Raw genomic sequence first — 14,753 nt, forward strand, 5'->3', positions numbered from 1 at the left:
TTGCCCCATCTTTACTCACCTTAAATAGTCCTGTGGATTTCAATGAGACTACTCCTATGGATTAAGGTACTAACAGTAAATAATAGTGGCAGAACTGGGCCCTGTAGAGTTTGGGATTACATTTGCCATATACAGTTTTCTAATTGCCAAATGGATTATAATTTCCTAGTAGATGACTTTTAGCTCATGATTAAAGTCTTGCATGAACTTCAAAAAAGCCTTTACATTAGGGCCTAATTAAATTCATCTGCCAAGTGTAGTGAACATAACCAAACTCTTGGTATTCCAAATTTTCTCAGATTTGATCTCCCAATTTACATAGACCTGGATTCTCTACATAAAACCATCATTTAGCACCAAGTATTTGGAATGCTACAAAGAATGCTACCGGTGAATCATCATGGGTTGTAAATAGACTTGGGAGCCAAGATAAGTAGCCGTATATAAGAATTTTACCTTATAAAGGGCTCAGTCCCCAATGACATCAATGGGAGTTAAATGGTGGTCCACATCTTGCAGAATCAGGTTCAAAGAGAACAGAGTATACAGCCGGAAGTTTGACTGCTAGCCTTTAGCATTCAGTTAAATTAATTCTGGAAAAAGCACTTTCCATTGCACACCCACCTTAAGTTCAGGCTGATTTCCCAGCTCCTGTAGCAATAATGTGTAGTTAATGTAAGTGCTGATAGTTTGGCTCATGAAAACGTTCCCTGTTGAATTCTCATTAGGTAATGCGGCTATTAGACAAGATCGAGACTTCCAACTCTGAGCAAAGCTCTCATTTAAAGACAGTCCAGGGGGATCAACACCATGAATTGCAACTTCTGGATTTCAAGTAGGTGATGGAAAGTTTTTAATTATATTAATGGACTCTGAATGCTTTAGTCTGGCATGAAACAGCAAAACAAACTGATTTATATACATTCAAAAATGCTGAGACAAGACATACACAATACAGTCATAATTTAAAAATATAGAATTGAAGAACATTCATTTTACACCTAATCCTTAAAATGAAGAGACACTAAATGCCACCCCAGAAGAAACAACAAATACAAAAGCCAATGGAGCTTACCATACTTAAAGAAAGGCATTGGATACTTCTGTTCAATTTACCATAATATTTATGGCTGACTTGCAGCCTGGCTAGTGTGATAGCACAGGGGCATACAGGGAATCAAGGTACTCCCCTCATACCCTGCATTGGCTACCCATGCCATGGGAAGCAGCATGGGAAGGGAAGCAGGCTCCAGTGATGCTGCTTCACCCATTTGTGCAGGTAGGCAGGAAGAGTGAGGAATAGGTGGAACTTTAGGTCTGGCAGGCAGTGTAGTTATGCCAGGGCATCAGGAAACATATGCTGGTCATGATCACTTGCACCTAGGCAACCATCAATTTTTAGTGGAGCGACCAATTCATCTTTATTGATCAGAGTGAGGTCTACTTTAGAATTACCCGCACCTTGGTTACAATACTTTGTGTTAGAAAAATTATCTCACATTTTTCTTTCTACATTTTATAAGAAGATGTTTAAGGAGCTGTTCACCCTGTGTTTGTGTGGTTTGGTGGTAACAGAACCCGCTCTAGATGAGCTTCCCCTCCTGGACACTCACTAGACTGCTCTGAGGGGATCCAAATGCTGAATCCCTCCAGACTCTGAACAGAGCCCAGGCACTGCCCCAGCTTGAGGTGTCTAGGCTCACACTCGCAGGGAGGATCCCTTGCTTAATAGCCTTTCTGAGAACTGAGACCCTGCAGTCCCATTGTCCAGCTGCCCAGCCCAGTGGCTGCTCTAGCTACAGGCAAACTAGGCAGCTGCCTAGGGTGTCATGGCAGCCAGGCCAAACCTGAACAGTGCTGCAACCATGTGCACCAGGTCACAATGCCGCTCACTCAAATTTTACCCAGCCAGCCCCTCCCCACATCATGATGGAGGAACACCGTGCCAAACCTGAGTGAGTGGCACTGTGACCTGGCACTTGGCTCCCCCATTTCTACTACAATCACTGGAAGGCTCCCCACCAAAAAAGTCCAACGTGCCTTTTCTAGGAGGTGGGGGGGGGGTGTCACACACTGAAGTTTTGCCTAGAGGGGCAGATTGTCTTGAGCAGCCTCTGGCCCAATCCCTGTTACCAGTGGTGACACCTCTGGCTCCCCCATAACTTAAACACACCCGTTAGGTTTACAGTTTACCTCTTCAAGGGGTATGTTAGAGATGTATACACAACAGACACTTTGCACAGGAGTCTAAAATACATTTGATATTTACTTAGTAGCATGAGAAATTTACAGATCTAGACAAAAATAATAAACCCTACACGCTTCCCCTCCCACCTCGCTCAGTTTCTTCACCACTCTGGACCATTCTTTGTGCTGGGGCCAGGGTCCTCTGGGAAACCCAAGACCCTTCCCCTTCAGCGGCATGACTTATCATCTGAACCTTACTGCATCTCTCATTTGCTCGCTCTGCAGGCCAGCTTGTTTTGATCTTGGTTGGTTCCACAGATAAATTGCCCCCTCAACCCACTAAAAAAGCACACCCATCTCGTCTCCTTGGTCCTGCCGAAAGCTTCCTGTGTGACTCTGAGAATCTCCTCCCCACACACACACGTCCTTTTCAAAATCTTTGCCATCTTTCTCTTTGTCCTGTCTTGGAATTTTCTACTCTTCTCTCCTTCACCAGCCCCCTGCAGAGAGATAGGATAAGACAGGTTCTCCAAGGCTTGAGCTAACCTGTTGTCTCAAGATGCTTCCACCTGAACAGGCAGCTAGCAATTTCTAACATCTTTGTACCTGGTCAGGGAAGGATGTGACACAGCCCATGTCAGCAAGGGTGGGAGCCACATGCACTTAGAGGTATTCAAAAATACAGTAATTTCATAAGAACAACTTGATATCCTCAACCAGAATTCATAACTTGTACGGGCAAATTCCCCATCTTGTGATTTATCAGTTAGCACATTGATCTGTATGTATAACAGATCCTGCCCTTCTGAATTGTCAATAATTCTAAAGCATGTAATGGTATCTTTGACATAGAATGCCATTCTCCTCCACCCTCTTCTGCCCACTCTTTCCTAAATGAGTTTTAGCATTCCAGTTAAGTGACTCACCCCCTCACTTTTCAGTAATACTAATTATATGTCCCCTCCTGACTCCCTTTAAATTACTCAGGTTGACCACTGTGCTATACTATCTGTATGATATCAATACACTCAGTGTATTTTTTCAGGAGCAAGTATAAACATTTCCAGGAAATGCACTTAATATAAATTTGTTTGCCAAGTGGTGTTGCTTACCTCCCTAATTACGATTTGCATTTCCGTGGTACCTAGGGACCCCAATGATATACTAGGTTATACAACACAATGAAAATACTGTCCCTCACCCAAAGAGCTAACAGTAAAACAAGAGATAACAGGTGGATACAACAGACAGTGGGGAAGTACAAAGAAATAGTTAGACTAGTGAAATGGATAACTATGAGCAGAAATGGTCACAGCATGCCAACTACCCAAGCATTGTTGAAGTGTTTTTTTTTTATAGGCATCATGCAGAGGGGGGCTTTGAAGGAGGCCAATGAGGTGGCTTAGTGGTTGTTTACAGGGATCTTTTATGCGGGCGGGATGGCAAGGGAGGAAATGTGAAGATGCTTTTTGAAAATGTAATAAATGATGATGAAGACTGGTATAGTGGAGGCAGGAGTGGGTGTCTCAATAGTAATATAAAAGATGATGGGTAAGGCAGGGATAGACCATGACGGGCCTTAAAGCAGAGAAGAGTAGTTTGTGTTAAGAAAGGGGAGCCAGTGGAGGGATGCAAAGAGATGTTGTGGTGAAACAATGAGCCAGGAAAATATTTGCAGCAGTGTTTTGAATAGCTATAAGTAGGCAAGACTGCAGGATTGAGGAAACTTATTGCTCTTAAGTGGGCAGAGGAAATGAATGAACTGATTCTCTGGTCCCTCACCACTCCTTTCTGTAAGAATATTCATCCCTGGCTTATCTCTGACTATGGGGAAAAGTGCTTGCGAGAGCCCCTTGTTAAAATACTTGTAGTACAAGACTGTTATGTTTTTCTTGATAAATGGGGGGCTCCTTTTTCCAGAGAGTGAGTCCATAGCCATGATACTAGAGAAATCCATGTTGATTACAAAAGATATAAATCAAAATTGCTCAAATTTTCATTCTTGAACTTTCAGAACAATCTCTTGCAATTGCTTTTTGTCTGTTTAGCAATAACGAAAAATGACCCAATGCATTATTTTATATAGCTCTTGATAAGGTGCGAGCTACAGGCAAGAACTGCTGTCAAATTCCATGTATAGCAAGTCACTTACTATTGCTCTGTTCTTATTTTCAGAATCTGTTACTGTTAATTACCATTATCTCTACTATAGGACTAATAACACTGTATCTGTAGCATTGTGTTTAAAAAAAAAAAAAGGGGGGGGGGGGCTCTTTTCCTTTCACCCAACGCTTGATTTTTTCCAGGATAATATTTGTACTTTAGAATTACAAGTAAATGTGCCTTTCAGGAATGCTTAGTTATAAGCTTCTGTTTTATATTTTGACTGAGGCACAAAGATGCCCAGCTGGCTTGCCCCAAAGCTGTGCACTTACTCAGTAGTACCGCTCAAATTAGAATTCCAGGAGTCAATGTTTACAGGAGAACAAATATGTCAAAATTAGCATAGAAAATAATATTTTCTTACACTTTAAGGTCAGATCACCCACAAAGCTTGGAAATTTACATTTATAACTGAAACTTGGTCCTAAAATCATCTCTGTAATATGTCTCTCAATGTACATTATATCACACGTTGCAGCATAAAAAGAACAAAGTCGAAAGCACACAGCCCCCTCTAACTAGACACTGTTCACAGCTCTGATTTCTGAGCTGTTGTGAGCCTCAATCCCACCCCGGGCCTGCTCTCTACTCCCAAGATCCTATATTTTGATCTCTCTACAAAGAGAGATCTCTCTTTTTCCCCCCCCCCCCCCCCCCCCCCCCCTCTTTGTCTTTATTCTGTCTCTTTTGGGAGACTTCCATATGCCCCCAAGGCAAACTGGTCTCCTTGTACTCTCTCAAGCTTCTATTCTGTCTTTTCAAGTTTCCATTTCCAGCTCAGTCCTGACTGTGCTGCTCTTCCTGGTGCCAACAATATAGGGTATGCTCAGCCTGATACTGTATTGACCACATCACGTTGGATCCCTGGTACGACCAGAAATGGATGGAACTAATCCATTTCAAGAGTAAATTTGATTGGAATGGGAAAATAAACTATTATGCATATTCACTTCTCCAATCTTCTCCCCCAGATGACAACAGAACTAAGCCAGCCAGACATGTTAAAAACAATTTACTCAAGTGACTAAGGTTTTCACATAACATTGACTAAAACTCAGGTTTATTACTAACAGATTAATCCTTCTTAATATTAGGGTGAATAATCTTCTAAAGGACCTCCGGGATCAAATTCAAGACCAACAAAAGTGGACAGAAACCCAACTGAGGCGATCTGAACAAGAACAAGCCTACAATACAAATCAATTTCTTAATGCAATAAAGGAGAGACTGGTAAGATGTTTTATAATCCCAGACTGATAAAATCAGTATAGATTTCTAGACCTCCCAAGACTAATTACAAGAGAAACCCCACAGATTTTTGATTGCGTAAAAATGTCCAGAGATGCAAAGTCAAAAAAAAAAAATCCAAAACAAACTGCAAAACCCTTAAGCCCCAGAAGCATAACTCTGTCAGTAAAATGACCGAAGAATGGAAATGGACTGATAATGCAATATAAAATCTTTTGTCTCGATGGTGTCAATTCAAATCCAGCTCACAGTGGTACTGACCAAAAGCTACTATCTGATGACCGTTTAATGGTCTATGTGCTTGGTGGTCTAAGTCTATTTTCCATTAGACATTTGTCCACATCACAAAAAACACCACCACATTTGGCATCCTCCGATGTTCTCATCAGAGAAACCAAGGACCAAATGGACAAGGGCATTCTACACAAGTGGTACCTGACAGACAGAGCTGAGACACATGGCTGGAGCATAATGGAGAAGCTCATGCTGTTCCCATCCACGCTGAACCTGTGCTATGAATAAACGGAGGACTCCAGCTATCTCATACTTGCTCCTTCAATGAGCACCGTATTCAGATGAGCATTTTAGAAAATTAAACACATTCCTTCCTCCCCATCATCTTAGAAATAGCTGAAGAACTTCGGTGTTTAAAGCTTCAAAATGGTTAGGTAAAACAAACAAATTCTTCCACCTGAAGTCTGGCAAAATATTTTTCCTGAAATCACCCTTTCAGCAGAGCCCCCAGAAGACAAGAGGCAAGGGGGAGGAAACAGGGTAAATAAAACTGAAGAATGCAGGGAGGATGAAAGGAGTAAGAAACTGAAAGGGAGAGAAAGGGAGACTATGAAAGATGAGCAAAGAGTTAGAACTGATGCAGATAAGAGAAGGCTTGCAGGAGTGATAGTAGAAGCCCTGGTAATGCAGTGCCCAACAAAGCAATTTTTCATTTTGTGTAATATTTGGGGTCCGTACATTCAAAATTACTACCAAGATATACAATAGACAATGTCCTTCTATGAACTGAAATATTCTCCTGAGAACAAATGCAGAACGTTTTATTTTAGCTATTCCTTTAACTCTGGATACTGTGCCCCCCCAGCATGGACCGAGTCATAGTTCACCCAACCATACCAGTGCTCTCCTATCAATGGTAAACTGCCCACAGTTCAAAGTACCAAAATTCACATCCTGAACTTATACACTTTCACTTTGAGCTCAGGCACCAAAGGTCTAGAGCCACTTCGATTGTGTAAGGCACCGAAGCATTCTTAAGTATAAGTGCTTAGCTTCCAAAAAAGCCCTGTTCTCAGGGTCAGGAAATGAAGGTTTAGTTTGTTGACTGTTGAATCGAACTAGCATAACATCCTTCCAGCTGCATTAAGGATTCTTTCTTTGCAGCCCAAGAATAGTTCTGGAGAGAATGCAATATATTTAGCAAACTTCTTCCTTTGGTTCTTACAAACACAAGTCTCAAAGATCTCTAGTGCACATTTAAAATCACATACATGATTTATAGGATGTACAAAATTTGTCTATACAGAATTTCATAAACCCGTTTCAGTTCAGAACCTACATCTTACCAAATGTAAAATTTCATAGGAATAAGGGCTGTCAAGCAATTAAAAAATTTAATCACGATAAATTGTGCGATTAATCGCACTGTTAAAAAGTAATAGAATACTATTTATATAAATATTTTTGGATGTTTTCCACATTTGCAAATATATTGACTTCAATTACAACACAAAATACAAACTGTACAGTGCTCACTTTATATTTATTTTTATAATAAATATTTACACTGTAAAAATGTTTCAATTCACTTAATACAAGAACTGTAGTGCAATCTCTTTATCATGAAAGTTAAATTTACAAATGTAGAATTATGCACAAAAAATAACTGCACTCAAAAATAAAACAATGTAAAACTTTAGAGCCTACAAGTCCACTCAGACTTACTTGTTCAGCCAATCGCTCAGACAAAGAAGTTTGGTTACAATTTGCAGGAGATAATGCTGCCCACTTCTTGTTTACAATGTCACCTGAAAGTGAGAACAGGCATTCACATGGCATTGTTGTAGCCTGCGTTGCAAGATATTTACGTGCCAGATGCGCTAAAGCTTCATGTGTCCCTTCATGCTGTAACTATCATTCCAGAGGACATGTCCATGCTGATGATGGGTTCTGCTTGATAATGATCCAGAGCACTGCAGACTGCTGCATGTTCATTTTCATCCTCTGAGTCAGATGCCACCAGCGGAAGGTTGATTTTCTTTTTTGGTGGTTAGGGTTCTGTAGTTTCTGCATCGGAGTGTTGCTCTTTTAAGACTACTGAAAACATGTTCCACGTCTCATCCCTCTCAGATTTTGGAAGGCACTTCAGATTCTTAAACCTTGGGTCAAGTGCTGTAGCTATCTTTAGAAATCTTAGAAACCTTCTTTGCATTTTGTCAAATCTGCAGTGAAAATGTTCTTAAAACTAACAACATGCTGGGTCATCATCCAAGACTGTTATAACATGAAATAAATGGCAGAATTCACATAAAACAGAGCAGAAGACATACAATTCTCCCCAAAGGAGTTCAGTCACAAGTTTAATGCATTATTTTTAATGAGCATGGAAGCGTGTCCTCTGGAATGGTGGCCAAAATATGAAGGGGCATACGAATGTTTAGCGTATCTGGCATGTAAATACCTTGCAATGCTGGCTACAAAAGTGCCATGTGAATGTCTAGTCTCACTTTCAGGTGACATTGTAAATAAGAAGAGGGCAGCATTATCTAACGTAAATGTAAACAAATTTGTTTGTCTCAGCAATTGGCTGAACAAGAAGTAGGACTGAGTGGACTTGTAGGCTCTAAAATTTTGCATTGTTTTGAGTGCAGTTATGTAACAAAAAAAATCGACATTTGTAAGTTGTACTTTCACAATAGAGATTGCACTACAGTACTATTTCTTTTATCACTTTTACAGTGCAAATATTTGTAATAAAAATAATATAAAGTGAGCACTGTACACTTGTATTCCATGTTGTAATTGAAATAAATATATTTGAAAATGTAGAAAAACATCCAAAATATTTAACAAATTTCAATTGGTATTCTATTGTTAACAGTGCAATTAAATTACGATTAATCACGATTAATTTTTTTAATTGCAATTAATTTTTTTGAGTTAATCATGTGAGTTAACTGCAACTAAGCAACAGCCCTAATAGGAATAATTGGGAATTGATACTTGAGTAATACATTTTAATTAGTTCTTTTAAAGCCTGGAAAGCTTTTTTGGCCTTTTGATAAATACACTACATCCTGCTGCAGGGTTCAATATCAAATACATGATTATGATTCTCAGCAGCAGCAGGTATGATCTTGGGTGTGCAATAGAGAAGACACTGAAAATATTTCCAGGCTTATAAAACACAGCAGCTTTGAGGTATTATTTGCTGCCTCTGATACTAGCTTTTTCATAGGTGTCTTGTCTGCAAAACACCCATGTGCAGTGCTGTTTTCTCTGTAGAGAGAGATTGTATGAAAGTTGTGCCAAAACATACAGCGTTAGCATTAGCTGAGCTCGCAGGACTATTTTTTGAATAGAAGAAATAAGGCAGAGGATATTTACATACACACTTACTTTGGAGTAGCCAAACTGTCCACTGGTGGTTATTGCTGCTTCATGAAAACACAGCGGGAAATGCAGTTGTCTGGGTGGGACTTAGAGGAATCTTCAAAGCAGAACCTCAACAGCAGTGTATATGGGAGGATGGAGTGTTCAAAGCTACTCACTAAAGTTCAGATCGTATCTTTGTGGGGGTATTTGACACCAATCAGGATCAGGCCGTAACTGCTAAGCCAACCATTACATCCCATTGTCCAGGTGCTGCACATTTTAAAACCTAGAGAGGATACAATTGCTTACTCTTCACTCATGTGACATACAGAAGCTGTATGAACTTGAGCACAGATTAGGCTCGAAGTTTACATGCTATAGGATGGAGCTGTTTAATGAGTGCAGAACAGCAGTAGTTATTCTGGGAGATGACTCACTTCATCAGCCACCTGTGTATAATTTCAATATTTGTACATGCAAAGAGATTGTTTAAACCAATACACTAAACTCTAGTTTCAACAACACTGCTATGTTTGTAAACATTTTAATTTTGAGGCAAATCCCGCCACTGCCTCTGCAGCCTTGCAGGGTCCCCTGGCGGCAGAAACATGCCGTTCTGCTGTGTAAGACCAGGGGGTGCTGACCATAGTGTGACACAGAGCTCTGAGCTACAAGGGCTCCCTGTACTGCAGTGTGCAGAGCAAGGGGGAGGTGGCGGAGGGCCCCACAGAGGCTGTGTAATAGCCTTTAGAGGCTACTACAGCCAGTAGGCTTATATGTGGGAAAGGATTTCTCTCCAGCCCCTAATTGTACATCTACTTCAGCTCTAGCCTGGCTATTCATGCTGGGCACTGGTCTCTGGATTTGCTCCTTATTGTTTAACACTTTGGGCTAGGAAGCTTTGTGTAAGAAAAGCACATTAACGGAAAGCTGCACTGGAGTGTGAATTAGTTTCTAATAATTTATTCCAAGATGAAACATGGACTAAATTGCTGGTTTTTTTAAAAATGTCCTGCACCAGCCTCCATTCCACCCTGTCTCACCCCCTGAATCTCGGGGAGGGGGGCGATGGGGACGGGTTGGAGGATATCCTGCAAGGGTGTAAGGCTCCAGCAGCATTTATTTAGTTTATATAGTATTGTCTATGCAGATTTTAAAGGTAAAGAAAACTGGTTTAACTCATGCTTGCTGGCCAAGAGGCAACTTTCTGGTGAGCAATGTAATCCTCTGAGGCCCTCTCCACACTGACAGTGGCATGCAGGGTATGTGTAACTACACAGGGCAGAGTAAGGCTCTGACAGTGGGGAAAAGCTCCAGCAGTGCGGAGCTGCCAGAGTCTTTTCTCCACTGCCAAAGCCTTTCCTTGCATCCGGGAAAGGCTCCTGCAGCAGGGAGGCAGTGGGATATTCACTGCTAAAAACAAGAAGTGTAAACATGGGAGGCACTACTTGGAGGTGTAGACAACTATGTAGGGTATATACCTTATGGTTCTAGTGTGTCTTTACTCACCTAAGCAATGCCTCAGTCTACACCGCTATTTATACTCATGTTAGGTGGGTGTGCAGTGTATGTACTCTATAGACTGCTGTAAGTGTAGACCTAGCCTTATTGACTGGTATTTATGTGACGTTCACATGATATCTATTGAAAAGGAAGCAGCAGAAAAGAAACTGGAAGAAAACGTGCACCTTTCGCTAAAGCTAGAGAACACCAATAAACCACAGCAATATGAAATGGTGCTGAGCCAGGTGAAAAAATATGAAACTAAACTGCATGCAAGAATTACGAGATTTGAAAGACAGATCTGGAATGAGCTGGAGGAAATCCAGAATGAATATAGATCAGGTAAGAAGGGTTTATTTGTTATATTTGTACAGGACTGTAACATGCTTTCTTAAAGTGCTTCCTAGTCAAATGGGAACAATATCAAAACATGCCTTTCTTCCTCAGTCCCATATAACTATTTTTCAAATAGTTTTTCCTCACTGCCTGTCACTGTTGACAGACATTACATTAGCCCACCACAATCCAGTACTTCAGTTTCCTTTTTCCATGGTGACACTTTCCTTTAGTAGCTTGTATCCTGAGACCTGAACCTGTTTCCAAACTCAGCCTTAGGGACTGCATCTAATGGTGAGAATCCTTTCTTCCATCATCAGCTAATCAGGAGGCTGCAACCTTTCCATTTGCACAAGAACCTTGTTACTGAGATCTTTGCTTGATGATGTGTAGCTGTGTATATTTTCACCTAAGGTAGCAGAGAACAAGGTCCTTCTGAAGTTTCAACTTGCTACAAAGAGTGGCACAATACAAATCTGTACACTGATGATTAGATTAAACAGGCAGACACACATATACCTGTTGCTTGTGTTCTATGATGAATGCTAGTGACATCCAACAGTGTACTTGCAGACCAAATTCTAACCTAGTCGTGTTCTACCAAGACCGTCACAGATTTGGACTTGGCTATCTTAAAGACCATGCTACCATTCACAACCTGGCAAGACAGGTTCTAGAAGGATGATGCAATTGGAAAATTTCTGAATTTAAAAATGCAGATGCTGTAGGATGAGCATTCTTAGCAGCAAGTCCTTGGTTGCTGAACTTTGTGTCAGAAATAATCAGGCTAAGCCCAAATCTAGCCATGTTCAGATCAAAATGCCAAAATCCAGCTTTTCTGTAAACACTTCCCCAGTAACTCCTTCTTTCCTAACTATCTGGTGGGGATGACAAGAAATAAGAAGAGCAAGAAGGAGAACGGGAGAAACGCAAGAAGAAAGCACTTTCTTTGTAATTTTTATGCTGTCCCAATAGCTGCTGTTGGTGCTTATACAGTGTATAAGCTGAGATATCTTGGAAATGTCTGAAATATGAGAGAGATCTGTTTGGATTTTTTTTATAACTTTAAATACTCTGCAATTACTTGCTTAAATCATATCTGAAGAGTTGCATTGATCAAATGAACTCCATATTAAACAACAGTTTCAAAACAAAAAAGAAAGTGACAGTCTGTCATGTTACCATGTACACACTTTATTTTTAAGACAGGGCCGCCCAGAGGATTCAGGGGGCCTGGGGCAAAGCAATTTCGGGGGCCCCTTCCATAAAAAAAGTTGCAATACTATATTCTCGTGGGGGCCCCTGTGGGGCCTAGGGAAAATTGCCCACTTGCCCCCTCTCCCCCCCGCCCCCCCCGGGCGGCCCTGTTTTAAGAGGACGGTTAGCTGGAAACTATGGTTAAGATGTTAATTAGCAAGAAAATCAAACATCTGTTCTGACAAATTGGGCAAACATCAGTTAGTCTGCAATTTGAGAGATCCTGTAATTTGCAAACAGGGATGGATAAATCTAACTGTTCAAAACTTTCCAGTCTCTAGATAGCCACATTACAATTAAACATTGTTGATTTTAAAAAAAGCTGGCATCCTTGGAAGTTTGTCTATTTCAGAAATGATAGAACCTATCAACTTTAACCTCTTTCTTTATATATTTACTTAGGTACATATAAGGCCCTATTAACAGTAGTATCTGAGCTCCCCCTTATCCTGTCTCAAAAATGCATGTATGATTTCCATCAAAACTATCTATCTTTTTATTCTTAGTGATACCATATAGTGTATTATAAAATAGTGACTACTTCCAAGACTAGCTCTCCTTCAGAATTGTTCTGTGTTGGATTTCTTGGCATGAACTCCACTACCTGCAGGGGACACATGAAAGCTAAAAGTTTAGCATCCAGTTGCTTAAAATGAAATAATTTTATGTATCCCAACTTGAACTATATTCACTGTCTGACATTGCCATCTATTAACAGATGATGAGTTGTCTGAGTCAGACACCAGCCCTACAGCAACCCTATCTGTGATGGAGCACACCCCTATCCCAATCAGAAGAAGGCTAATGATCCTCTGGGCTCAATCCTTATCAAATAGACATGGCTGCACAGCCTGCTGTGCAAGTTGGAGAAAGCAAGCTTAAAAAGGAGAGCTGGTCTAGGGTGACCAGATGTCCTGATTCTATAGGGACAGTCCCAATATTCGGGGCTTTTTCTTGTATAGGCTCCTATTTCTTCCCCCCCCCCGTCCCGATTTTTCACACATGCTGTCTGGTCACTCTAAACTGGTCACAAGAAGGGGTGGCAACCAGAAGGGAAGGAGCTGAAAGGGAAACAGCTGACAAACGTCTGCTGCCCCAAGACTTACCACAACCCCAAAAGACTTTAGAAAGAGGGAAAGGGCTTTGAAGCTGCCTGAGGGTGAGCCCTGAGAGAGGCTCTGCCTACTTTACAGTGTTGCTGGCTAAAACTATCGGGTTAGGTTCTACATCCGCAATTGATAGCATGTGGGATGATTGCTGCAAAGGCACTCTGTTCCCTTGACTTCAAGGGGGGTGCTCTGTGCAAGTGCAGGGATCTCCTGACATACTGTCACTTGCAGTAGCAATACTCCCAGGGGTATGTAAATGTGATTAGAGAATTTCATGGGTCCAAAAGTAATGATTATAGACTTACAAATCAGTTACTGGATAAACAGTGCATTAGTCATGCTTTTAACAGTGAAACTGCACAGCTGGAGAAAGGTAACTTCAATAACAAGCAGGACTTCATTTTTGTTAAGTTTTTGGACATCATATAGAATTCAATTTTCACATCCAATAAATGTGATGCAGGTTCTGGTACTATTGCTGTAATTTGGGAGCACTGCCAGTATGTTTGGTGCTGCCCAGTACACAGGAAGACATGATTCCAATAACAAGGAGGTTATCATTTAAAATGCTAAAGCATCTCCATGACATGCAATAAAACAGATTAGATAGTTAGAATGGTTTTAATGGGTTTTAGATTAAATAGTAGCTAATTACTGCAGGGTTGCATAAAAGCCTTTGACCATAATTTAACTAAATATACCTATTTTTACACCAGGATTTCAGTCCATTCATGAAGCTCTCAACTCACTCCAACAAATACAGACGACAAAACTGAAACTAGAAAAAAAGAAATTCCAGAAAGACATTAAAAAAATACGATGCAAGGTAACTGAACTTCAGGAAGACTGAAGCTTTTCCAGCATTTGCAGTTGTTCTCTCAACCTAACAGGACTGTTGGCTTAAAGACTGAAACAAAGAAAATCTCATGTCTCCATAGCATGTTACTGCTATCCTTAAATCATATTTTATAGTAGAACCTTCCTAATCTAGTGCAACACTAAAGAATATCAGTTATGGTGATTTTGTCTTTTTTAATATGTTGAAGCAAGGTCAGTGGGGCAAGAAAATAAATATTAAGGACTGACAAATTTGAAAAGAATATTTCACAAAAAATTAGCTCTTATTTGGGGATTTTTAGGATGCACCTGTCCGTTTAACTCCCTGAAATTCTTAAGCATAACAAGCCCACTTCTGGTCTGAATTATGCTGGATTTACACTGGTACAACTAAAATCAAAATTAGGCCTAGTAAATTCTCCCAGTATTGCTCTATGCACATACATTAAGCCTATTAATATTAAATGGCAATTGAAGGAAGAATAGCAATCCTCACCTCAGTCT

At 40.5% G+C, this 14,753-nt stretch overlaps 1 protein-coding gene across 1 annotated transcript in view; it reads left to right on the plus strand.

The window, feature by feature from the left end:
• Positions 1–14,262, plus strand: part of FAM81B (family with sequence similarity 81 member B) — a 52,896-nt gene extending 38,634 nt beyond the window's left edge. The window contains exons 5-8 of the mRNA XM_026649238.1: positions 729–835; positions 5,445–5,580; positions 10,860–11,052; positions 14,129–14,262. Of these exons, the coding sequence (XP_026505023.1) occupies positions 729–835; positions 5,445–5,580; positions 10,860–11,052; positions 14,129–14,262 (570 nt within the window). The remainder of the gene's footprint in view (positions 1–728; positions 836–5,444; positions 5,581–10,859; positions 11,053–14,128) is intronic.
• The last annotated feature ends 491 nt before the right edge of the window (positions 14,263–14,753 follow it).

The sequence above is a fragment of the Terrapene carolina genome, unplaced genomic scaffold (genome assembly GCF_002925995.2).
Source record: "Terrapene carolina triunguis isolate 2854851 unplaced genomic scaffold, T_m_triunguis-2.0 Scaffold69, whole genome shotgun sequence".
Classification (NCBI taxonomy): Eukaryota; Metazoa; Chordata; order Testudines; family Emydidae; genus Terrapene; species Terrapene triunguis.